This window comes from Panthera onca, chromosome B4 (assembly GCF_046562875.1).
Source record: "Panthera onca isolate mPanOnc1 chromosome B4, mPanOnc1 haplotype 2, whole genome shotgun sequence".
Taxonomy (NCBI): Eukaryota; Metazoa; Chordata; class Mammalia; order Carnivora; family Felidae; genus Panthera; species Panthera onca.
The window spans coordinates 83,446,344-83,470,367 of NC_138345.1; the positions used below are offsets into that span (position 1 = coordinate 83,446,344).

Consider the following 24,024-nt stretch of genomic DNA (forward strand, 5'->3'; position numbering starts at 1 on the left):
GAGAGAGACAATCCCAAGCAAGCTCCAGGCTCTGAGCTGTCAGCACAGACTAACCAATGGACCAGGTGCCCTGTAATAATTTACATTTTTAGTTTAAAAGCAATATGTTGTCACTGTAAAACATTTAAATATCACAGAAAAAATGTTGAAAGCATAAGTTCCTGTTATTCTGCTCTCCAGTGATACCCACCGTTAGCAGTTCTGTATATAGTCCCTCCATGTCTTTTTTCTAAGACAATTCTGTCCATATGCTTTTTAAAAAGTATAATCACATTACACATACTGTTTTTATTTTTCACTTTATCGAGCTTGGACTTGTCAATATATGTAAACCAACCTCAGTCATTTTAATGGGGGTGGAATATGGAGTTACCATAGCCAACATCTTGTTGATGGATGTTTGAATTGTTTCTAGTTTTACTTTAATACAAGCTGCTGCACTGAACATCCTTCTACAGAAATCTTTAAGTGCTTAAGTAAGTGTTGTAAGATGAATTCCTAGCACTGGAATCACTGATATAGAGTACAAACAGTATGGACATTTAAATATTTAACAGAATTCGGGGCACCTGGGTGGCTCAGTGGATTAATGAGCCACCCAGGTGGCTCATGATCTTGCCCTTTGGGGGTTTGAGCCTCACGTCAGGCTCTGTGCTGATGGTGCAGAGCCTGCCTGAGATCCTCTCTCTTCCTCTCTCTCTGCCCAGGATACAAAATGAAAAATAAAAGACTTGTCTCTCTCCATAGTAACCACGGCCAATATTTTTGTATAATTCCTTCTAAAAAACAATTCTACATATAGATGGAATAGTGCGAATATTCCCAGCACCACCATATCCAGCTCTGGCCAAGTTTTATGACTTTTCCTTAATTAGTTAAGACATGTCTCCCAAACTCTGGTGACCGTAGACCTAGAGTTCTACATTTCAGTTGGATAAAGATGGGCTCTGTAGTAAAACAATTTGACAACTAAGTCATAGTCTCTCTTTTTTAAATGCTTTATTTATTTTTGAGAGAGAGACTGAGTGCAAGTGGGGGAGGGGCAGAGAGAGAGACACACACCCAGAATCTGAAGCAGGCTCAGGGCTCTGAGCTGTCAGCACAGAGTCCAACACAAGGCTCAACCCCACAAACAGTAAGATCATGACCTGAGCCGAAGTTGGACGCTTAACTGAGCCACCCAGGTGCCCCAGTCATAGTCTCTCTCTCTCTTTTTTTTCCGATTTTTATTTATTTTTGAGACAGAGAGACAGAGAGCACACGTTGGGGAGGGGCAGATAGAGGGAGACATAGAATCTGAAGCAGGCTCCAGGCTCTGAGCTGTCAGCACAGAACCCGACGTGGGGCTCGAACTCACGAACTGCGAGATCATGACCTGAGCCGATGTCGGACGCTTTACTGACTGAATCATGCAAGTGCCCCAGTCATAGTTTCTTTAAACTGAATGGCAGGGAAACATGACAGAAATTTGTCACTTGTGGTGGAGAACAAACATTGTCTCATTTAATATTACCAGAGATCTTTAGTATGATTGGATAGTGAATACATACTTGGTTTGGCTCCCCAGGTTTAAATATTTTGTATCTTTAGCATTCTTTTTCTTTTTTTTTTTTTTTAGAAAAAGAGGGAGAGTGTGAGCATGAGTTGGGGAGAGGGTCAGAGGAAGAGAGAATCTCAAGCAGGCTCATACTGAGTATAGAGGCCAATGTGGGGCTTGATCCCATGACCATGAGATCATGACCCAAAACAAAACCAAGAGTCAGACATTCAACTGACTGAGCCACCCAGGCACCCCTGTATCTTTAGCATTCTTATCAGCACACATGATTTGTAACATATAAACCGAATTAAGTACTTGCAAGTCAGTGAATTGCTTCATAGTTTCTCTTTACTTAAAGTTGATTCCTTAAAAGGAGACCCATGTTTCTGATTTCATATATTTCTTTCACCGAGAGAGAGAGCTTGCATTAGTGTTTGCACAACAGCTCAGTAGCTGTGGTATATGTATATTTCATTTACGCAATAGGAAACATACTATACATATGTCCCTAACTTTCCGTGTTTCACTTAACGCATCTCGAAGATCCTTCCATATCAAGACATGTGGATCTATTGAGGAAGATATTTTTAAAGCTAGAGGTAGATTTTTAGTGTTAATGAATTGTTCTTCACTCTCCACAGCCTGTGGCCCTATTGTCTTTTCCCATTTGGTTTCCCAGGGAGGGGCCTGGAGTGATAGCGTACTAAATCGTCACATGAAAACTAAGATCCCCTCACACGAATTCATGGTATGACACTTCTCAATGACACTCAGTAGTGCATGGGCACAACTCCTGGTGTCAGTACTAACTTTTGCTCCTCTTTCTCTAGTTTCCCTCATCCCCCCAAATCATCCATGGATATGGATGGTTGAAAGACAGGTGCCTTTGCAGACTAATGAAAGGGGGCTGCAGTATTTCTTCTCCCTCACACCCTGCCTGCTGATGTCTGCCATGTTTTATTTCCATTCTAGGGGAAGCCATATGTCTTTGACCGGGTGTTCCCTCCAAACACGACCCAGGAGCAAGTTTATCATGCATGCGCCATGCAGATTGTTAAAGGTAATGGATATATTTTTAGAATGTATGTTTTCAGGTTCCCATTCCCTACCCCACTTCTTTCCACCAGTGCTCTTTCTCTGCCATTTCTTCCAGATGTCCTTGCTGGCTACAATGGCACCATTTTTGCTTATGGACAGACATCCTCAGGGAAAACACATACCATGGAGGTGAGGGTTCTGACTTTCATGAGAGGTGAAGAGTGGGGAGTGATAATGAGAAGCCAAGGAATCTCAGTGTGGGGCAAGATCTTGGAATCAAGCTTGCTTGATCTGGAGGACGAAGTGAGGAGCATTACTGTTGTGGAAGTTTAGTGAAATCCCTCCAGCCTGCTGCGGTTTTCCATCCTTTCCACTATTCCAGTTTTTTTCCTTTTCATCTGGAAAAGCAGCTACAATAAGAGTTGAAAGGGCTACTCAGTTCTCTCCTTGTTCCACTAAAAAGGTAGACATGGCAGTGACTGCCTCCTACCTTAAGATGGTCTTCTTATCAGCTATTACCTTTGTGTTCATCTGCATTCTTGAGTTGTCTTGTTCTTTCTGAGTCCCAACCTCATTCTGGAATATGCTTCCTCCCCAGGGAAAGCTGCATGACCCTCAGCTGATGGGAATCATTCCTCGAATTGCCCGAGACATCTTTAACCACATTTACTCCATGGATGAAAACCTTGAGTTCCACATCAAGGTGATCACAGCATGACAGTTGGGCATCCTCAGATGGGGCCTGGGAGGGGAAGATGTAACATGAACCCACTGAGAACCTGGGAACCCCAACTTATTTTCCTGCTCTAGTCACCTCAGCTCTTCTTCTCTGCTAAGATATTCTCTTCTGCCCTTTCGCTCCTACTACCACCGTTTGAGTGAGTCACATTCACTTGAGATTCTTGTATCGGATTTAAGATAGGCCCTCTTCACTTTCTCCCTAACCAGGTTTCTTACTTTGAGATTTACCTGGACAAAATTCGTGACCTTCTGGATGGTGAGTGGTGTTTAATCCCGTTGAGTGGGTGGGGGTGTGAGGAGGGCAAAGAAAAGAAAGGTCACATTGCTCTTGGGATTGCGTGCTGTTTGGCAAGAGAGGGCACACACACTCATACCTATGTTCCTTGCCTCCACTAACCAGAATTTCCAAAAGCAAAGGGTCAGAAGATGAGCTTAGACACGCAAGGTGAGCCTGCTCACCCAGAGCATAGAAACAGCCTGAGACCAGCTGGAACCTTGAGGCTAGAATCCTGGAGGAGGAGAAACTGAGTTTTCAGTGTATGCAGGGACGTTAAGCTTCATGGGGAAGTCTTTCTCCTCTTTTGCACATAGAAGAAACCACTGTGTCAGCAGACTACAGGGTGTGGGGTTGGGGATGGAAATGCTAACCTTGCCTACCCTGCATTGTCTTGATTCAGTGACCAAGACAAATCTATCTGTGCATGAGGACAAGAATCGGGTGCCATTCGTCAAGGTAAGAGTGGGGACAGGGGCACCTGGGTGGGTGTATTGACCAGTGGGGTTGCGGGAAGAAGATAGACCAGAGACCCAGAAGTTGGAGGGCAGATAGCTTGGAGGAGTGAGATGTGCTCAGGGACCAGGGAGAGTCCGAGGGCTCGGAAAAGACAGTCTTGAAAGGTCACGTGGGCAGTGTGTAGGTAATTTAATTTGCAGATCAACATTCACAGGTTGCTGTCCATTTGCCCTCCCCGCCCCCGCAGGGTTGTACTGAACGCTTTGTGTCCAGCCCAGAGGAGATTTTAGATGTGATTGATGAGGGGAAATCAAATCGTCACGTGGCTGTCACCAGTGAGTGGGGATACAAGGGGCTCTCAAGTCTGGGAGTCTGCTGCTTGTCTGCGTCCTCTGGGGCTGAGGGACTGGAAGTAAGCGAGGGAAGACTGTATCCTCTGCAAGAAGAGGCTGCCCTTGTGTGTGCAACCCAGCTGCCTGGGAGACGCTGGGGCAGGGCTAGTCCTGACCGGCTCCCTCTCTCTGGGTGGGCCAGCGGTCAGTGGAAGCTGGGGGCTGAGTGCTTTGGCTCCACAGGCATTAGTACAGGGACTGCTCCTCCCTTGGTCCTGCAGACATGAACGAACACAGCTCTCGGAGCCACAGCATCTTCCTCATCAACATCAAGCAGGAGAACATGGAGACCGAGCAGAAGCTCAGTGGGAAGCTGTATCTAGTGGACCTGGCGGGGAGCGAGAAGGTTGGGGGCCTGGGGGTGGGGTGGGTAGGCAAGGAGGTCGGGGGGAGCTTTTTTTTTTCCAATCAAAATAACTTTTTAGTTGAGATATAATGCGCATACCATAAAGTTTACCATTCTGAAGTATACAGTTCAGTGGGTTTTAGGATATTTGGAAGGTTGTGCACCCATCACCATTAGTTCTAGACCATTTTCATCACCTGTTAGCCGTCACTCCTTATGCTTCCTTCCCCCAACCCCTAGCAACCACTAATCTACTTTTTTTTTTCTGTGCATTTGCCTTTTCTGGACATTTCGTTTAATATGTGGGTAGCTTTTGGCAAGAGAGTTTAGGGTAACAGAGGAAGGGCCTTTTCTGTTCTCTTTCCCTGCCCCTGCCCCTCTTGGACTGAATCTCCCTACATGGAGAAGAGGCCATGAGAGTCCTCTCCCTCTGCAGTGCTTATGACACACTCATCCCTTAATTCTCTGGTAGGTCAGCAAGACCGGAGCAGAGGGAGCCGTGTTGGACGAAGCAAAAAATATCAACAAGTCACTGTCAGCCCTCGGGAACGTCATCTCCGCGCTGGCTGAGGGCACAGTGAGTGTTCCTCAGGCCCCCTTGTTCTGCAGGCTGCACCCCGTCTTCCAGCTTCTCCTCCTGCTGCCGCTGCTATCTCATCACGCCCAGTTCATGGGGTGTGCGATCCTTAGTCAGCACCACTGTCCTTTCTGATTCCCTTGTTGAGTATTGTCCTGATTCATAATCTCCCCCCTTCCCCCAGAAAAGCTACGTTCCCTATCGTGACAGCAAAATGACACGGATCCTCCAGGACTCTCTGGGAGGAAACTGCCGGACAACTATGTTCATCTGCTGCTCACCGTCCAGCTACAACGATGCGGAGACCAAGTCGACCCTGATGTTTGGGCAGCGGTCAGTGGCAGAGTCCCTCGTCCCTATGCCAGCCCCTGCTGCACTCACCCCTCAGGATCACGTAAGCCTTCGTGGAGGTCTCATCTCCTCGTTCTCCTCACCCAGGGCAAAGACCATTAAGAACACTGCCTCGGTGAATCTGGAGTTGACTGCTGAGCAGTGGAAGAAGAAATATGAGAAGGAGAAAGAGAAGACAAAAGCTCAGAAAGAGACGATCGCAAAGCTGGAGGCTGAGCTGAGCCGGTGGCGCAGCGGTTAGAGAGGGTTCCAGTGGGCGCAAGAGACTGTGGGAGGAGGAGGCTTGGGGGACCAGAGGGGCCCTCTCTGGGGTGGTGCTTAAGGACAGGCGAACCTCCCAGGAAGGTTGTGTTTCTGGAGGCGTGCAGTAGAGTGGTCATGAGGGAAGGGGAGAGGGGGCTGATCTCCAGCACCCCACCCCCCAGCAAAGGTTGAAGGTGCACTTGGCAACAGAGTTGGAGACCTGCCCGGAGGTCTTGGCGTTGAGGAGCGAGGGAGGAAGGACTCCTGGATACAGCTCTGTCTCCTCCTGTCCCTCACCTTGTTCTGCCCCTTGGCCAGGAGAGAACGTGCCTGAGACAGAGCGCCTGGCTGGGGACGACGCAGCCCTGGGAGCTGAGCTCTGTGAGGAGACCCCCGTGAATGACAACTCGTCCATCGTGGTGCGCATCGCGCCTGAGGAGAGGCAGAAATACGAGGAGGAGATCCGCCGCCTCTATAAGCAGCTCGATGACAAGGTGAGGACATCCAAGGCACAGAGGGGAGGCCAGGGGGATGAAAAGTGAGGGATTAAGGAATTAGCTTCTACTGCCTTTTAAAAATTTTTTTTATTAATTTTTTTTTAATGTTTATTTTTGAGAGAAAGGGTAGACAGAGCGTGAGCGGGGGAGGGGCAGAGAGAGAGGGAGACACAGAATCCGAAGCAGGCTCCAGGCTCTGAGCTGTCAGCACAGAGTCCGACACGGGACTTGAACCCACGAACCGTGAGATCATGGCCTGAGCTGAAGTCGGACACTTAACTGATTGAGCCACCCAGGTGCCCCATATATATATTTTCTTATTTTAAAAGGGACAAATGCTCACTCATTACTGCAAATGTGGAAGATAGCAGTGACTAACATTTAGAATTGTTGAATTGCTGTATCATATATCTGAAACTAACATAACACTGTATGTTACCCATATTATTAAAAAAATTAGGGGTGCCTGGGTGGCTCAGTCGGTTGAGCATCCAACTTGGCTCAGGTCGTGATCTCACGGTTCGTGAGTTCGAGTATCGGGCTCTGTGCTGACAGCTCAGAGCCTGGAGCCTGCTTCGGATTCTGTGTCTCCCTCTCTCTCTGCCCACCCTCCCCCCCCCGCCTCTCTCTCTCTCAAAAATAATTAAACATTAAAAAAATTTGGAAGATAAATAAAAATAAATAGAAGATTTAAGTCTCCCATCATCACACCATTCAGAAATAACACTACCAACATTTTGCTTTTCTTCATACATAGAGCATGCAGTTGAGATGCACTGTGTGTGTAACTTTGCGTCTGATTTCCTCATTCCATACTCTATAAGGAGCAATTTCCTACCTTGTTAACAATTCTTCATAAAAGTATTTTTTCATTAAAAATCTTTTTTGTAAAAGCATTTTAAAAGTCCATTTCTCAAAACAATTTATTTATTTATTTATTTATTTATTTATTTATTCAAAACCTATTTAACCACTTGCTTACTGCAAGGCCTCTAGTTTTCTTTGTTTTGGGTAGTTTGTTTTTGCTCTTATAAGTAACCCTGAAAGGTCTATCTTTGCCTTTGATGCATAAGACTTTGCTTTTGAATGATTTGATTAGAATGGAGGACCAAAGTGGGAGTTCTTGGTTAGAGGCCGTGTCCTTTAATCTAAAGGCTTTTGCTGGGTATTGGCAGGGTTAGATCATCTTCTAGAAGAAAGGAATTTGAAAGTGAGGGTAGGAGTGAGGTGAGAGGCTGAGGGGAAAACCTCGTTTTAGGTTTTGGGGTTTCTAACTCAAAGCCTGACCAGTCTGGATTTTTGTCAGGATCCGACCTCTGGCCCCAACCCCATCCATCTAGACTGGAAGGGGCTGCCTTCCTTCACTCCCTCTTCCCCCCTTGCCTCCAACAGGATGATGAGATCAACCAGCAGAGCCAGCTCATAGAGAAGCTTAAGCAGCAGATGCTGGACCAGGAAGAGGTAATGGGAAGGAGGACAAGACATGAGAGGAGAGCGGTGTGTTCCCGAAGAAGGGCTTAGTCTTCTGCTTAGGACTTAGTCACCCCCCAAAACTATAGAAGTCTGGGGACTTAACTGGGGCTTTGTGTAAACCACGGCTTTTGGAGTCTGGGTGCTTCTTCCTTCTGTTGTCCTGCTTCTAAGAAGCCTACACCCCCCTTCCTCCTGACTTTCACTTTGGCCCTTGCTCCTCTCCTAGAGCTGTGCGCTCCAGGCTTCGGGTGCCAGAGGGACCCTGTCTGGGGTAGTGCTCTGAGCTTCCCCAGACCAGGGGACCATAGCGGTGGTCCCTCACGTGCCTTACCTCTTTCTTGAAGCTGTTGGTATCCACCCGAGGAGACAATGAAAAGGTCCAGCGGGAGCTGAGCCACCTGCAGTCAGAGAATGACGCTGCTAAGGATGAGGTGAAGGAAGTGCTACAGGCCCTGGAGGAGCTGGCCGTGAACTACGACCAGAAGTCCCAGGAAGTGGAGGAGAAGAGCCAGCAGAACCAGCTTTTGGTGGATGAGCTATCTCAGAAGGTGGTGAGTGGCTGACTGGGGTGCAAGAGCTCCCTGGCCTCCAGAACGTCCCCCACATCCAAAGCGACCCCTGCGTCACGTTTGTACCCTTGCACTGCTGTGTGGTGTGTTGTGGGAACCTTTCCCACCTGTCACCACACTGCCCTCCTGACTCCTGTCTCTTCCAAACCCTTTTGCAGGGCCCATGTTCTCTTTGTAGCAGCCCTCAGGGTCATGTATGAGGGGGAGGCCTCTGCCTGGGCTAGGCAGGGGGGTAGGAAGATGGCAGTGGGATGACCTAAGGGGCTGTCCCCAGGCCACCATGCTGTCCCTGGAGTCTGAGTTGCAGCGGCTACAGGAGGTCAGTGGACACCAGCGAAAACGCATTGCTGAGGTGCTGAATGGGCTGATGAAGGACCTGAGTGAGTTCAGTGTCATCGTGGGCAACGGGGAGATTAAGCTGGTGAGTGGAGACAGAGGCAGGAATCTTGTTCAGGTCATTCTTGTTCTGGGCACTGGTGGGAGATGCAGGGTGGATAGTCCAGGCCCTCAGGGATGCTGAGGAAGGTGGGCCAGAGATCTGGGAAACATGCCTTTAGCATGGGGTGCTTGGATGGCTCAGTTGGTTGAGCATCCGACTTCGGCTCAGGCCATGATCTCCTGGTTTGTGAGTTCGAACCCCACCTCGGCCTCTCTGCTATCAGCACAGAGTCTGCGGCCGATCCTCTGTTCCTCTCTCTCTCTGCCCCTCCCCCGCTCGTGCTCTTTTTCTTTCTCTCTCAAAAACTAAACAAAAATTAAAAAAAATAAACTAGATACAGGAAAACAAGTAGAATTTTGCACAGACTCAACTGTAAACACACCTTCCAAAGGGTGCTGAATAAAGAAGGAATGGAGATGTGCCTATAGCAGGCTTTAGAGATGAGGCACAGATGTGAGAATGATATATGCAAATCTGTGGCAGTGAAAATGACCCATCTGGGTGATCAGGCAGAACAGTTTGACTGCAAAAGAAAATCATATTGCTTTATAAGATGGAAGAGGGCGATTGTCGGAACTGGACCTTTAAGTGCAGGTAGAAGGATTTAATACGAAATGCCAGGTGATGGCAGGTAAAAGTTGTTTGGAAAATACTTGTCCCACCCGAATCCCTGTGTGTGTGGGTGTACACGGGGATAGGCAGGGTGGAAGGGAATGGGCAAAAGCTTCCCTGCAGCAGAGAAGTACCTCTTCCTGCCTTCCCCCACCCCGCAGCCGGTGGAGATCAGCGGAGCCATCGAGGAGGAATTCACGGTGGCCCGACTCTATATCAGCAAAATCAAATCAGAAGTCAAGTCTGTGGTCAAGCGCTGCCGGCAGCTAGAGAACCTGCAAGTCGAATGTCATCGCAAAATGGAAGTGACTGGGCGGGAACTCTCCTCCTGTCAGCTCCTCATCTCCCAGGTGAGCGCTGGGCATTGAGGGCCTTTGCGTGCAATGGGAAGGAGGGTGATTCTGTAGCTTGTGGGATAAAACTCCTAGCACCCACTTTCATGTCAAGGACCTAGGGTCAACCAAAGTCAAGGATAGAAGAGAAGAGCCTGGGGTGGCAGGGAAGGGTCCAGGCCAGGGAAGTGAAGGGTCAGAGGAGATAGCACGCTCTGAGCTGATGGGGTCTAAAGGAAGGGTCCAAAGAAATGGCCTCTGGCCCTGTGTCTTCAGGCAGGCGCAGCAGGAGGGGAGGGCCTGGGAGAGCTGCAGAGGTCTGTGCTGCCTGGAGTTGTGTCCTTGACTCCACCCTTCTTCTTCCTCTCACCAACCCTTCCCCCATTAGCACGAGGCGAAGATCCGCTCACTTACAGAGTATATGCAGAGCGTGGAGCTAAAGAAGCGGCATCTGGAAGAGTCCTATGACTCCCTGAGTGACGAGCTGGCCAAGCTCCAGGCCCAGGGTGAGGCCTTCTTAAACCTCTAAACCACTTATCCTGGGATCTGAGATCCCAGAGGGGGCAGGGAGGAAAAGTGGCAGACATCAGAAGAAACCACCTGACAGCACACTCATCCAATGCATTAGACTGACATCACAGAGGCCAACTCATACGCTACTTAGCATGCTTTTGCACAGAGCTTATTGTACACGAACCATAAACCCTCCGTTGATCTCTTTCCCTGCTGTGTCCAATTGGACTGTCCTAACCCAGAAGAACATCACGGAGGGTCCATACTGGGTAGATGTCGCCTGCCTGACCCGGAGCTCTGGTCACAAAATGGAAGTTCTTTCCGGAGGAGGTAGGTGTGAGGTAAGCTGTCTTTCCTTCTTTCCCTCAGAAACTGTGCATGAAGTGGCCCTGAAGGACAAGGAGCCAGACACACAGGACACAGATGAAGTGAAGGTGAGAGGGGAAGCTGTAGGGGACCACTGGGGCTTGGCAGGGCTGAGCCGGCCCGCTCCAAGCTGGTGTCAGGGAGTCCGGCTTTGAGTGTGCGGTGGGGTTGTTTGCAGAAGGCCCTGGAGGTGCAGATGGAGAGTCACCGGGAGGCCCATCACCGGCAGCTGGCCCGGCTCCGGGACGAGATCAATGAGAAGCAGAAGACTATCGATGAGCTCAAAGAGTAAGAGTCCCCCTGGGCAGCCCCGGCCTCCCCGGGTCCTCTTGCCTTGCTCTGCCCACACGCGTGCTCCCTCTTGGCCCAAGGTCTGCTTTGCTCATTTCCAAGCGCCCCTCCCCCAGCGATGCCACAGCTTTATCACCCAACCCCAGGAGACACGGGAGTGAGGACTAGTCCCTCTCCTTGAGCTCTTGTGATTGGATAGCTCAGGGTTCCTCACTCTGTCAGCGGCCTGCATCTGCCTCTGATATCCAAAGGTAGACGCATCAGTCCCGACTTGGCCCGGCTGTACCGGAAGGAAAATGTTTGCAGCGCCGGTCTTCCCTTTCCCGGTCCCTGACATCGTTCTGTTCTCTCCGACACCTCCTTGCCCTGTGCAGCCTGAATCAGAAGCTCCAGTTAGAGCTAGAGAAGCTTCAGGCTGACTACGAGAAGCTGAAGAATGAAGAGCATGAGAAGAGCAGCAAACTCCAGGAGCTGACGTGAGTGATGGGTATCTGCCCGCAAACCCGCCGCCTGCGCAGGCGCAGACTGCTACTCACTCACACCGGCAGAGGCAGGGCGCGATGCAGATGTGCACATGGCAACCTCGAGAGTCACGTGATGGGGCGGGGAAGGGAAACAAAGAGAGACTTTCAGAAAGGACCTCTACTGACTGTTAGCTGCCACGGAAAGATGTTTGTGATGTTGTCTTAAGTGTGAAAGGCAGGTTACAAAACAGTATGAATGGTAGGATCCCATAAAGTTTTGGGGGGCTGTACACGCATAGAAGTAAGAGTCTGGAGGGGGTGGGGCCCCCTGGGTGGCTCAGTGGGTTGCATGTCACGCTCTTGATTTTGGTTCGGGTCATGATCTCACGGTTTGGGAGTTCAAGCCCCGTGTCGGGCTCCGTGCTGAGAGTGTGGAGCCTGCTTGGGATTCTGTCTCCTTCCCCACCCCCAGCTGGTGCTCTCTCCCTTTCAAAATAAATAAACAAAAACAAAAACAAAAAAAGACGAAGAAGAAGAAGTAAGAGTTGGGAAAGATGGACACCAGAATGTTAATGGTGGTTTGATCTGTGAGTAGTAGAATTATGGGCTTTTTATGAAATTCATCTTTTTTTCTTTTCTAATTTCTACACAGTGAACAGGGTAATTTGCATAATAAATAATAATAAAGTATAGATCAAAGGAATGGAGAGGGAGGAGAAAGGGAGGAGGGACTGTCCTGAGGGACTCTTGTGTTTCCTTCTTCTCCCCAGATTTCTGTATGAGCGACATGAACAGTCCAAGCAGGACCTCAAGGGTCTGGAGGAGACAGTTGTGAGTGGTTTCTCTGTACCAAGTTAACAGGGTGAGGTGGGGACTTCATTTCTTCCCCCTGATTTCTTTATAACCCCATTCCTTATGCAGATTCAGTCTGTGGCATAATCAGGACACATCTTTTCCTAAAGGATGAGTGATTCACCTGACTAGGCAGACTGAAGGTTCCAATAATTTTGAAGTGAAAAAGTTGACCTGGTAATTTGGCCATCCCCAATTTTTCACCATTCTTTCCAGGCCCGGGAACTCCAGACCCTCCACAACCTTCGCAAACTGTTCGTTCAAGACGTCACGACTCGAGTCAAGAAAGTGAGTGCCTTCCTAGGATTTTTCACAGCCCCCATATTTTCCTCCCGTCCCCAAGTTTCTCTAACCCCTCCGTCTTTAATCAGAGTGCAGAAATGGAGCCCGAGGACAGTGGGGGGATTCACTCCCAAAAGCAGAAGATTTCCTTTCTTGAGAACAACCTGGAACAGCTTACAAAGGTTCACAAACAGGTAAGCGAAGGGGGCAGGGGTGAAGAGAACTCTTGAGGCCAGGTGCCGAGGAGACCCAAGTCCTCTGAGGCCCCTTGGATTTAGGAAAACCTACTTGCATGTCTTCCTTACTTTTCCCTTTGACTTTTCCTCCGAATCCCTTCTTTATCCATATTTGGTTCCACTTTTCCCTTGTTCTTTGTTCCATGCCTGTTCTCCCCTCTCAAAGCTCCCTGCCTGCCTCTGCTCAAAGTGAAATTCCCCAGGCCTATGGATGTGGAGGGAGAGGTTGAAACTGATAGAGGTTTCAGAGGCATGGGGCTGTGGCACCACATGAGGGATACTGGTCAGAGACAGGAAACGATGGGACAAGACAGAAGCCGGGGAAGTTGGGCTTTCTCTCATGGAGAGAACTCCATCTGCCTAGGCCTGGGGCAGGCATGCAGGGTAATTAAAGGATGTCCTCCAGATGGCCCAACCACCCCCTGATCGGGGCCGGTTGAAACTCCTGTGTATTAAGTTGCTGCCTCTCTGTCCCCCTCCTTGCTGCTGCGGTTCCTTAGGTGGATGACTGGGTTTCAAAGGTATGGGGTGGGGAGGCAGAAGGGGCAGTCCAGAGGAGTCAGGACAGGAAATGTTTGGCGAGGACAGGGCAGGAGCACCCTCCCTAGTGCCAAATATCTGAGCCTTGAAGACAGTTGTGGCAGTGTATCAACTGGCTCTTCTGATTCATAAAATAAACCCTAATCTATCCTTCATTCCCTTCTTTCAATCCACCTTAACATTGGATTTAAACTCATGTTCTCAGGGCACCTGCCTGGGTGGCTCCGTCGGTTAAGCACCCGATTTCTGCTCAGGTCATGATCTCACAGTTCGTGAGTTCCAGCCCCGCATCGGACTCTGTGCTGTCAGTGCAGAGCCTGCTTCAGATCCTCTGTCCCCCCTGCTCTCTCTCTGCCCCTCCTGACTTGCACTCTCTCTCTCAAAATTAATAAAAACAAAACAAAACTCATATTCTCACTAAATCGGAGCTTAAATTTCTCAGTGCAATGCCCAGCATATTTAGCAAATATTTGGTCCACCTTTCTTTTTTCACAAATATAATAAAAGGAAAAGTCCCAGAACTGTGGCCCAGTGACAATCTGCAGGTTTATGTATTTTATTTGGACCTGCAAAGGGCTACACTATCATTTCCCCCCCTTTGTTTATTATAAAGCAGTATAACAATGTAACAACATTACAGAAAAGTTGAAAGTCAAGGGAAGAAACATTTGTAATCAGTTCCGCCTTCCTATTTTCATTTCTCTGTGTTCACTTTCCTTCTCCGTCCAAATGGATGTCATATTGCTTATTTTTTCCCCAGTGTTTTTGTTGTGGTAAAACACACATAAAATTTACCGTCATAATTACTTTAGGGTCAGTGGTATTGAGTGCATTTGTATTCGTACTGTTGTGCAACGTCACCACTATCATCTTGCAAAACTGTACCTCTATACCTATTAACAACAGTAACTCCCCATTTCCCCTGCCTCCCAGGCCCTGGCCACCATCATCATTCTTCTTTCTGTCTCCATGATTTTGTCCCCTTTCAGTACCTCCCATAAGTGGAATCATACAGGATTTGTGCTTTGTCACTGGCTTGTTACCCTTAGCATAATGTCCTCCAGGCTTATCCACATTGTAGCATGTGTCAGGACACAGGCTGTGTCCTTTTTCCTCATGGAAGCATCTGCCTCTGCTCTAAGTCCCAAAGATTCTACTCACCTGTAGAATGGAGGACCCCTCATAATGTCCTACTTCAGCAGAGACGAGACTAGAAAGGAAAATGAGAGAGATGCAGAAACTTCCTCAGCGAATAAATAGAATCTTAAATGGGCAGGACTGCAGCCCTATTATTAATTAAGCCAAACTATCCCCACAGCAAAGCATTGTTTATAATCTTGAAATTGTCCAGAGTGAAAGAGGCACAGAAGTGTTCCCAGCTCTGCCCTTTCTCCCGAGGTCCCCACTATACTCATTTACCTGGTATCTTCCAAGGCTGGCTCTGGCAGTCTGTAGGGCCCCCAGTTATTGTATGAAACCCTATAAAAAGATCAGGAAGTCTTTTCTGGCTGCCAAGTGGTTGCTACCACTCTCTAGCTTAATTTAAATGCGGGAGGGGCAGCCCAGGAACCCCTTGTATGTGAAGGTAATGAGCACAAATGTTTGTGAGACCTCAAACATTTTCTTTCCCTCCTATGGGGTGCTGTGCGTATGTGTGTGGGTCGGGGGTGAGGTGGGGCTCCCGTATTCCAGCTTCTGCTCCTGCTCTGCACCGCACCTAACCTGCACTCAATGCCATATCCACCTTCCAGACTGCTACCATGCTCTTGCTGGCCCGCCCCCCGCATGCCTACAAAGCCATCTCTGGGAGAAGGGTGCCTCATCCCCATGGTTGCCCTGGGGCTGTTGGTCTGGCACAAGCTGTGAGATATTAGGGGGCGGATATCTAGGCCAGGAAAAGACGAGGACAGGGCACTGTCACAAGAGTTCTGGGCTACAGTGGAGTTGGCATGTTTCACTGTTCAGAAAATGATGTAACTTTTTAATGCCTGACCACTGTTTGCTTAGGGAGAAGGAAAGAAGTGGCCAGAAGACCAGTTAGGTAAAGGGAACAAGGACTTGAGGAAACTACACGGTCTCCGTCTTCTCTGACTTGATTTTTCTGTATTCTCTCTCCCTGCCCTGCACTCCCACACTCCACTGCTGGCTCTCTTGGGTCCCTGGCTTTGCCTCTGGCCCCTTCCCTTGGTCTTACCCCACAGCTGGTACGTGACAATGCAGATCTGCGTTGTGAGCTTCCTAAACTGGAAAAACGACTTAGGGCTACGGCTGAGAGAGTTAAGGCCCTGGAGGGTGCACTGAAGGAGGCCAAGGAGGGCGCCATGAAGGACAAGCGCCGGTACCAGCAAGAAGTGGACCGCATCAAGGAGGCCGTTCGGTATAAGAGCTCCGGCAAGCGGGGCCATTCTGCTCAGATTGGTGAGTGCAAGTGGGTGGCAGCCGACAGGGTGGGATTACCACTGGGGGAGATCAGCAGATTCCTAAGCATCGAGCAACTAGATTGTTGCTTTTTACCCTCCCCCGACCCCGGGATCACCTCCCCTCCCCATACCATCCCCCAAACGTGTAACAGTGAATGATCTTATAAACACCTCTGTTCAGCTCCAGCAAAATGACTTTAGGGACCAGGGCAGCTGCAGGGTGACGGCCTCCTCATGGTCATTTTCTTTTCTTTACCACAGCCAAACCTGTCCGGCCCGGCCACTACCCAGCATCTTCACCCACCAACCCCTATGGCACCCGGAGCCCTGAGTGCATCAGTTACACCAACAGCCTCTTCCAGAACTACCAGAATTTGTACCTGCAGGCTGCACCTAGCTCCACCTCCGACATGTAGTGAGTGGCCACTGGCGTGGGTTGCAGTCCCAACCCAAGGCTCTCGGCCCTCTATAAGGCATAAGATTGAGTCCGTTATTGGGTGACACTTACTTCTTTTCCTAAGTAGCTCCATTTGTGACCCTTTCGCGATTTCACACCTATGGTTAGAAGGTGGGCCTTGCCTTCCCAGCCAGTGGCCATGCAGTTGTCCTCTGTTCTCCGGGGATGGGAGGCTCCATCACTGAGGGGATTACTGGTCCTCCAAGTAGTGGAGGACGGGTGCCAGAGGCTGCGTGTCTCTCCTCTGCTCCATCCAGCTTTGCAAACTCCTGTACCAGCAGTGGGGCCACGTCTTCCGGAGGTCCCTTGGCTTCCTACCAGAAGGCCAACATGGACAATGGTGAGTGAAAAAGATGGGTGACCAAGTGGCCTTTGGGATTCCCAGGGCAAGTTGAAAAGAATAAGAGAAGTAAGTGACCCTGTGCCTACAGCTTGAACACTGCCCATCACTTCAGGGTCTTGGATTCTTAGAGGCGGATTCTTCCCATTGCCGTGCCTGTCCTCACCCTCTCTTGCCTTTCTGCTACTCTTCTCCTTCAGGGGGGATCAGGGAGACCTTTCTCAAATAAAACAATCATGCAGCTTGGGGTAGTCGAGAATAGCGACCTAAGTGGCAGCTATATTCCAAAGAGTCTTACCTTTTTCTCTAAGGGGTTAGGATGCGGGAGGGTTTGGGGAAACTGCTTCTAACAGTCTCTTTTCTTCTCCTAATCCTGTGTTCTCAATGATGATCTCTTCAGGAAATGCCACAGATATCAATGACAACAGGTACACCAGTCCCCATTGCTCCTGGGCTCTCTAGGTGGGACCAGAAGAAATGGTTCAGTTTCGCTTGGGCCCTACTTGGAGGTTCCTTGGAGCCTTCGGGGAAAGGAGGAGGAAATGAGAACCGTTCTTGCCATCACCATGTTCTCCAGAAGATCTACTCATCCCCTGCCTCTTGGGGCAGAGAGCACGTCCCCCCCCACCCCATCCCATCCGCGGCTCCTCCCCCCACTCCATTATGGGGGCTGGGGAAGTACCAGGGCCACCCGATGACCTGGGTTTCTCTGCTTCCTCTGGGAACTCTGTGACCTTGCGCAAGTCAGCTCCATCTCTCTAGCTTTGATTTTCCTTGTATTCCTGTAAACCCTGAATAGTCCCTGCCTTTTGTTATCTCGTAGGGATGCCAGGAGAGCAAAGTGACAGGAATGTTTTCCTTTACATGGAGCTGACAGTGCTGGGTCTCTTCTTCCAGGAGTGACCTGCCATGCGGCTATGAGGCTGAGGACCAGGCCAAGCTGTTCCCTCTCCACCAAGAGACGGCAGCCAGCTAATCTCCCTCACGGACTGCCTCATACCTGCACTTTCAGGTAGCTCCAGGCTGCTTTCTCTGACCAGCCTCAGGGTGCCTCCTGTCTTGCCCTCAACCTCTTCGTTTCTCCTGCTTTTTTTATCGTCTCAAAACTTTTAATATGTAGTTGTCCCTCAGCTCCTGCCTTCCCTTCCTAGGGGCTACTTCGGTGCTGGCCCACGGGCTGTGGACACTGACCTCCCCATCTCCCTGAAGCTTTCCTTTTGGCTAGAGTAATGACCACAGTACTGCGTTGCTGCCACTAGGGGCTGCTGCCACATGTCAAAAAGAGTGAGCGGGGATGGTGCCCATCTAGAGTCACGCCCAGGTCAGGGAATGCGGTAGATGTAAGGAGACTTGAGAGATCATCCCAACCCTCTCTCTGCCTCCACCCTGAAATAATTTTGGATGGATAGGTATTTTCGGAACTAAGACACCTCCAGTAAAGGAGATGTTTGCTTTATCCCTACACCTGTGTCCCATACACCTCGTATCTGTGTATGTTACCAGTAAGCTCCAGGAAATGCCCCAGGAAGGCTAACTTTTTGTCTCTATACTGCAGTGTCAGCACTCCCCTCCCACCTTGCTCAGTGGAGGTGGAAAATAGCCGTGCTCCCTCCCTGAGCCCCCCTTCTTCCGCCTCCGTCCCCAAGTCCTCTTTTCCAGCAGCGATGGCACCTTCCTGGGTCTTGTGTGTCACCAGGCTTCTCACTTGCTCTAGGGCCCAGAACTGGACACTAGGAGTCTGTTTTATTTCCCTCTTTGGAGAACACAGAAACGAGAGGATATGGTCAGTCTCTTACTGGGCTGCATCCAAGCCAAGCCCACTCGAGGGGCTTTCCGGGATAGTAAGCTGGACACAGTCAGGCAGAAAGACACGAGGGGCAGAGAAGTAGGAATGGGGAAGCAAGGTGAAGGTCTGGGGTAGAGGAGCAGGGGCTGGGAGAATAGTGTCTGGTTGTTGGTATTCAAGGAAGAAGACTGTCAATCAAATTTGTACAAATGCCACTCTGTTCCTGTTGAGCGGTTGGGCTACAAGGTGGTTCCTCACGACCTCTTTCTCTTTCTTCCCCAGTTTCTAAGAGGGACTGAGGCCTCTTCTCTCAGCATGCTGCAAACCTGTGGTCTCTGATACTAACAACTCCCTCCCAGCCCTTGTTGTTTGACTGTACCGTTTGATGTCTACTCTTACTCTGTATCTCTTTGTACTCTGTATCTATATATCAAAAGCTGCTGCTATGTCTCTCCCTTCTGTCTTACTCTCTAAGTATCTAATGATGTATTTAGCAATTTCTAAGCATAGTATACCCTCCTCATTTGGGGTAATAGGGAGGAGGGTGAATGTTTCTTCTTTCAAACACGCGTCTCTCACACTGAGTGGTATTAGTCACGGAGATGGTAAAAGGAAAAATGGGAGCTAGAGGGCTGTGATCCTTCTCTCTCTCTCTCTCTCTCTCTCTCTCTCTCACTCACACACACACACACACACACGCACACACGCACACACACACACGCACACAAAGCCTTAAGCAGAAGAATGTCTTAGCATCATTAAGAAGATACAGAAATAGACTCTTCCTCCCTCCTCTTTCACATATAGCACAGGGGAGGGTAAAATGGAAGGACTGCTAAATTACATGTAGAATTTTATTCATATACCCCTCATCTGAACCGAGGGAGTCCGGGTGTGCAACTCTACCCTCCAAAGTGTACCTTGGGCCTCCCTCTTCCTGTCCCCTGACCCCCCTGTCCCGATGACCGAGGACATGGATTGTTCAAGGGACTATTTCCCTTTCTCCTCAAAACTCCTTTTGATATTCTCTGCCCCAGAACTCATGAACAGAACCTAGAGTTAACTTAAAATATTTTGAGAATTTGAGGAGGCAGACTCTTCACAACAGTCTATCAAATGGTTGCTCATCTGTCAGGTGATAGTTATAGGCAAGCATAGCCAATGATTGCTTCTTTGGGTTTGGGGGGGTGAACACACTGGGAAATTCCAAGTGTTTTTTGCCACAGTGAGGAGCTGGATTCTTTTCTCTGTCCCATATTGGGCTGCATGTTCTTCCCATCTCCACCTTTTGGTTTGGGACCTTCCAGTTCATTGACAAAATATCTATCTCAAGATGCTTTCCTTTCAGGCTAGAGCCTCACTTTACCCCATGATATGTCAAAAAATTTCTCTTGACACAAATCCTTTGATAATATGTCCCCATCTGGTACTAAGTGCACTTTAAAGAAAGGGGCAGAGCAGACTGGGGGGAGGGTGGTTAGAGGGGAGTGCTCTTTCCCCAGCACCACCCCATGTAATTGATAGGACTGTTATTTTAGTGTCCTTCCACATGGTGCTAGGGTGGTTTTCTAGGTAACTGCAGGGATGGAGAGTGGAGGTCATAAGTCACTCCAAATCAAGAAACAAAGCCTGATGTCCAAATACCCAGTCTTACGTACGGTGGAAGAACAGGATCCCCCAGCAGGCAACCATCACCTAGTTTTGAAGTCAGGAAAGAAAGCTTGGTGTGAGTACCAGCTGGCAAATATAGGTTGTATCGGCCTGTGACTCCTTCAAGGGAAAAAGTTCCTTCCTCTGTTACCTGTTGGGCCCCTTTTTAGCAATTAGGGAGACATGCAGGGAAAAATATACCAGAAGGGTGTAGAGTAAATCCAAAGCAGTGATATTCAAACATTTTTCAAAACAACTCTTTTATGGAACCCCGATATAAAAAATAACTAAAAGTGATGCAGATCTGGGCAGTTTCCATTTTCTTTATTTGGTGGAAAATGCTTCCTTGGTGGAGAAGCTCTTGAATAGTCCTAAGAGTTTAGAACCTGAGGGTTCTGTAAAGTAGTTTGAAAACCACTGCTCTGAAGGAAAGGGGTTCCAATCTGCCTCCCCTGCCCCAAGCCCATAACCTAGAGCAAAGAGGGAAAGTCCCAATGGGAGAAGAAGGAAGATACCTATGCCCCTGTAGACTTGAGCTAAGATTTGCCAACAGGGCACCTCAGAATCACTTGGGCTTTATTTAATCTTGCCACCAAATGATTCTTTTAAAACACTTAAGAAACTGTGAAGGTGTAGGGCAGATGAGGAGAGAGATGTAAGGGAAATATAATTCACTTACATAAATAAGAACACACACACAAGGCCTTCACCAGAAGCTTCACTCTACATCCCCCCACCCCTTCCCACCACCACAGCATCCCTTTCGGAGAGCTAGGGTCACCACAAAGGGGCACCTGGCCTGCCCACTCACATCTGCCAAAATGTTGCATGCCAGCGTGGAAGACAAACCAAACCGCACAAACCCCAGTGTGTATTTACTTGATGTACATAGATACCTTGAAAATAAAATAAATTCAACGATGACTCTGTGGTGTTGTAAATCTTTATCCCTCCCCAGTCTCACTCCCTTACTTGCTTGTAATGGCATTTGACGGTGTGGTGGATATCCTTCCAGATGTTTCTCTATAGATTTACACACATTTTTTTTTTTTCCCACTTGACAACATATTCTGGAGACCTCTTCGTGTCATCATACGTAGATTTGCCTCGTTAAAATATAGATATAATTTTTCAAAAACGTATTCTATAATTTATTCAACCATTCCGGTACTGATGGACGCCTATCTAGGTTGTTTATAATTTTTAACAAAAAATAGTATCCCATTCTCTTCATTTTTTCCCACAGACCATCACCTCAGTCCCAGTATCAATTCTGTCCCTCTCCAGTGGTGCCTGGGTGGCTCAGTCGGTTGAGCATCTGAATTTGGCTCAGGTCATGATCTCACGGTTCATGAGTTCAAGCCCCACATTGGGCTTGCTGCTGTCAGTGTGCGGAGCCTGCTACAGATCGTCTGTTCCCTTCTCTCTCTGCCCCTCCCTGGCTCATTCTCTCTGTCTCTCTCTCAGTCATTCATTCATTCATAAAGTAAGCGCTACACCCAACATAGGGCTTGAACTCACAACCCAGAGATCAAGAGACACGTGCTCTACCGACTGAGCCACTCAGGTGTCCCCTACCTCCATTTTAGAGCTTACCCCTACATGTCCTCTCTGCTCATGCCTCGGAGCTTCTTTTTTTTTTTTTAATTTTTTTTTTTAACGTTTATTTATTTTTGAGACAGAGAGAGACACAGCATGAACGGGGGAGGGGCAGAGAGAGAGGGAGACACAGAATCGGAAACAGGCTCCAGGCTCTGAGCCATCAGCCCAGAGCCCGATGCGGGGCTCAAACTCGCGGACCGTGAGATCGTGACCTGAGCTGAAGTCGGACGCTTAACCAACTGAGCCACCCAGGCGCCCCGCCTCGGAGCTTCTGAGATGAGTGGAGAAAACTGCAAGACCAAAACACCGGGGCAACTGAAAGCCTAGGAAGCAAACTGGCCCTTCGGTGTTGCTTACCACTTCTGTGTATCCCTACTCGGTTTCCTCCCCTGCTTCCCAGAGCAGGTGGTTAAAACTCCTCACCATCCTTTCTCACCTCCTCTCTTAGGCAACAATTAAGGCAACTGAGCATGAAATTCTTCATGTCCTCTCCATACCTACACACATACTTATATCTGCACTAACCCTTTCCTTTCTTCCTTCTAACAAGTGGTGCCTGGGTGGCTCAGTCTGTTGAGCATCTAACAAGTGATAAATCTTCTCTGGACTAAAGCAAATCTCTTCTATATCCTTCATTCTTGAGATACTTACATAGACCCAATATATACAATACCTAAAAGTGATGCAGATGGGCGGTTTGCATCTTCTTTGTGATTTCTTCACTTCTTGTAAGGTCTCCCTGAAAAGTGTGTTTCTTTTATTTTTTTAAAGTACTCTCTATGCCCAGTGCCCAATGTGGGGTCCAAAAACTCATAATGCTGAGATCAAGAGTCACATGCTCTATTGACTGAGCCAGCCAGGCGCCCCGAAAGTGTTCTTTTACTGTGTTTCTCCATACATGACTCCCCATCTTGTTTTCTTACAGCCAGATTTCCTGACAAAGTCTCAAGCTTCCCCTCCCCACTTCTTTGCCTCCCATTCATTCCTCAGCTCACCTTGAACTGGCTCTTGTTCTGCTGACACAGCTTCTCAAAGGTCACTCGTTGCCAAATACAATGGGCACTTCTCCATCCTTGTCTGCTTCACCCCTCCATGACATGTGACACAACTCTTGACTCCTTCCTTTTGGAAACTCTACTCTCTGGTTTCTGTGACCCTGCTCTCCTGGCTCCTTTCATTTAGTCTTATTAGTCTTCTGCCACTGGCATCTTAAATGCTGGTCTATACCACGCTTTCTCTCTTAAATGCTGGTCTATACCATGCTTTCTCTCTTAAATGCTGGTCTATACCATGCTTTCTCTGGGAGATGTCCTCCACACCCATAGGTTCTCAATTACTCAATCTGTATCCCCAGCCCAGGCTATTCTGCTGAGCCCTGGGCTCATATGTTCAATTGCCCTCAGGTACCTCAAACACACTCCAAACTGAACTTGTCACCAAACTGCCCCCTTTCAGGTCACCACCACCAGGTCAGTCTGGGATTCATGCTCAAGGTCTCCCTTTTCCTCAAGCCCCACATCCACTCAGAATTTTTCAAATTGACATCAAACTGTATCTTTTTTTTTTAATTTTTAAATGTTTTATTTATTTTTGAGGCAGAGAGAGACAGAGCATGAGCAGGGGAGGGGCAGAGAGAGAGGGAGACACAGAATCGGAAGCAGGCTCCAGGCTTTGAGCTGTCAGCACAGAGCCCGACACGGGGCTCGAACCCACAAACTGTGAGATCATGACCTGAGCCGAAGTTGGACGCTTAACCAACTGAGCCATCCAGGCGTCCCAAACTGTATCTTTTTAAAAAATGTTTATTTATCTTGAAAGAGAGAGAGAGAGACAGAGAGAGTGGGAGAGAGTATCCCAAGCAGGCTCCATGCTGTCAATGCTCTGAGCACCAAGCCTGAAGTGGGGCTCAATCCCCCAAACTGAGATCATGACTTGAGCAGAAATCAAGAGTCCCATGCTCAACTGACTGAGCCGCCCAGGCGCCCCTCAAACTATACCATACCTTTATTTATTTTTGAGAGAGAATGCATGAGTGGGGTAGGGACAGAGAGAAAGGGAGAGAGAATCCCAAGCAGTCTCCTCACTGTCGGTGCAGAGCCCGATGTGGGACACGAACCCACAAAGGGGGTTGTGAGATCATGACCCGAGACAAAGTCAGATGGCGTAACCAACTGAACCACGCACCCCTCAAACTATATGCCTTTACATGCCATTCCCTCGTTTCCATCCCAACAGCCACTGTTTTAGTTCGCCATCATCTGTCTAGACTTTTAGAACACTCCTCCAGTCATCCTCCAGAATGATGCTTGAGTGGTCCTTGTGAAAGCACATTTAATCCATCG

General features: G+C 48.7%; 1 protein-coding gene across 2 annotated transcripts in view; it reads left to right on the forward strand.

The window, feature by feature from the left end:
- Positions 1-20,680, forward strand: part of KIF5A (kinesin family member 5A) — a 30,797-nt gene extending 10,117 nt beyond the window's left edge. The window contains exons 2-30 of one of the 2 annotated variants that reach the window (XM_060657140.2): positions 2,513-2,600; positions 2,694-2,767; positions 3,177-3,281; positions 3,527-3,575; positions 3,997-4,052; positions 4,300-4,387; positions 4,666-4,790; positions 5,263-5,367; positions 5,552-5,700; positions 5,806-5,954; positions 6,280-6,455; positions 7,851-7,919; positions 8,276-8,482; positions 8,775-8,921; positions 9,713-9,901; positions 10,272-10,389; positions 10,766-10,830; positions 10,941-11,050; positions 11,428-11,529; positions 12,288-12,348; positions 12,586-12,657; positions 12,741-12,845; positions 13,388-13,408; positions 15,629-15,845; positions 16,109-16,262; positions 16,562-16,644; positions 17,045-17,072; positions 17,542-17,656; positions 18,713-20,680. In XM_060657140.2, coding sequence (XP_060513123.1) covers positions 2,513-2,600; positions 2,694-2,767; positions 3,177-3,281; positions 3,527-3,575; positions 3,997-4,052; positions 4,300-4,387; positions 4,666-4,790; positions 5,263-5,367; positions 5,552-5,700; positions 5,806-5,954; positions 6,280-6,455; positions 7,851-7,919; positions 8,276-8,482; positions 8,775-8,921; positions 9,713-9,901; positions 10,272-10,389; positions 10,766-10,830; positions 10,941-11,050; positions 11,428-11,529; positions 12,288-12,348; positions 12,586-12,657; positions 12,741-12,845; positions 13,388-13,408; positions 15,629-15,845; positions 16,109-16,262; positions 16,562-16,644; positions 17,045-17,072; positions 17,542-17,620 — 2,991 coding nt within the window. In that variant the 3' untranslated portion in view covers positions 17,621-17,656; positions 18,713-20,680. The remainder of the gene's footprint in view (positions 1-2,512; positions 2,601-2,693; positions 2,768-3,176; positions 3,282-3,526; positions 3,576-3,996; positions 4,053-4,299; positions 4,388-4,665; positions 4,791-5,262; positions 5,368-5,551; positions 5,701-5,805; positions 5,955-6,279; positions 6,456-7,850; positions 7,920-8,275; positions 8,483-8,774; positions 8,922-9,712; positions 9,902-10,271; positions 10,390-10,765; positions 10,831-10,940; positions 11,051-11,427; positions 11,530-12,287; positions 12,349-12,585; positions 12,658-12,740; positions 12,846-13,387; positions 13,409-15,628; positions 15,846-16,108; positions 16,263-16,561; positions 16,645-17,044; positions 17,073-17,541; positions 17,657-18,712) is intronic. The other variant, XM_060657141.2, reaches the window with a different exon arrangement.
- Positions 20,681-24,024: the final 3,344 nt, after the last annotated feature.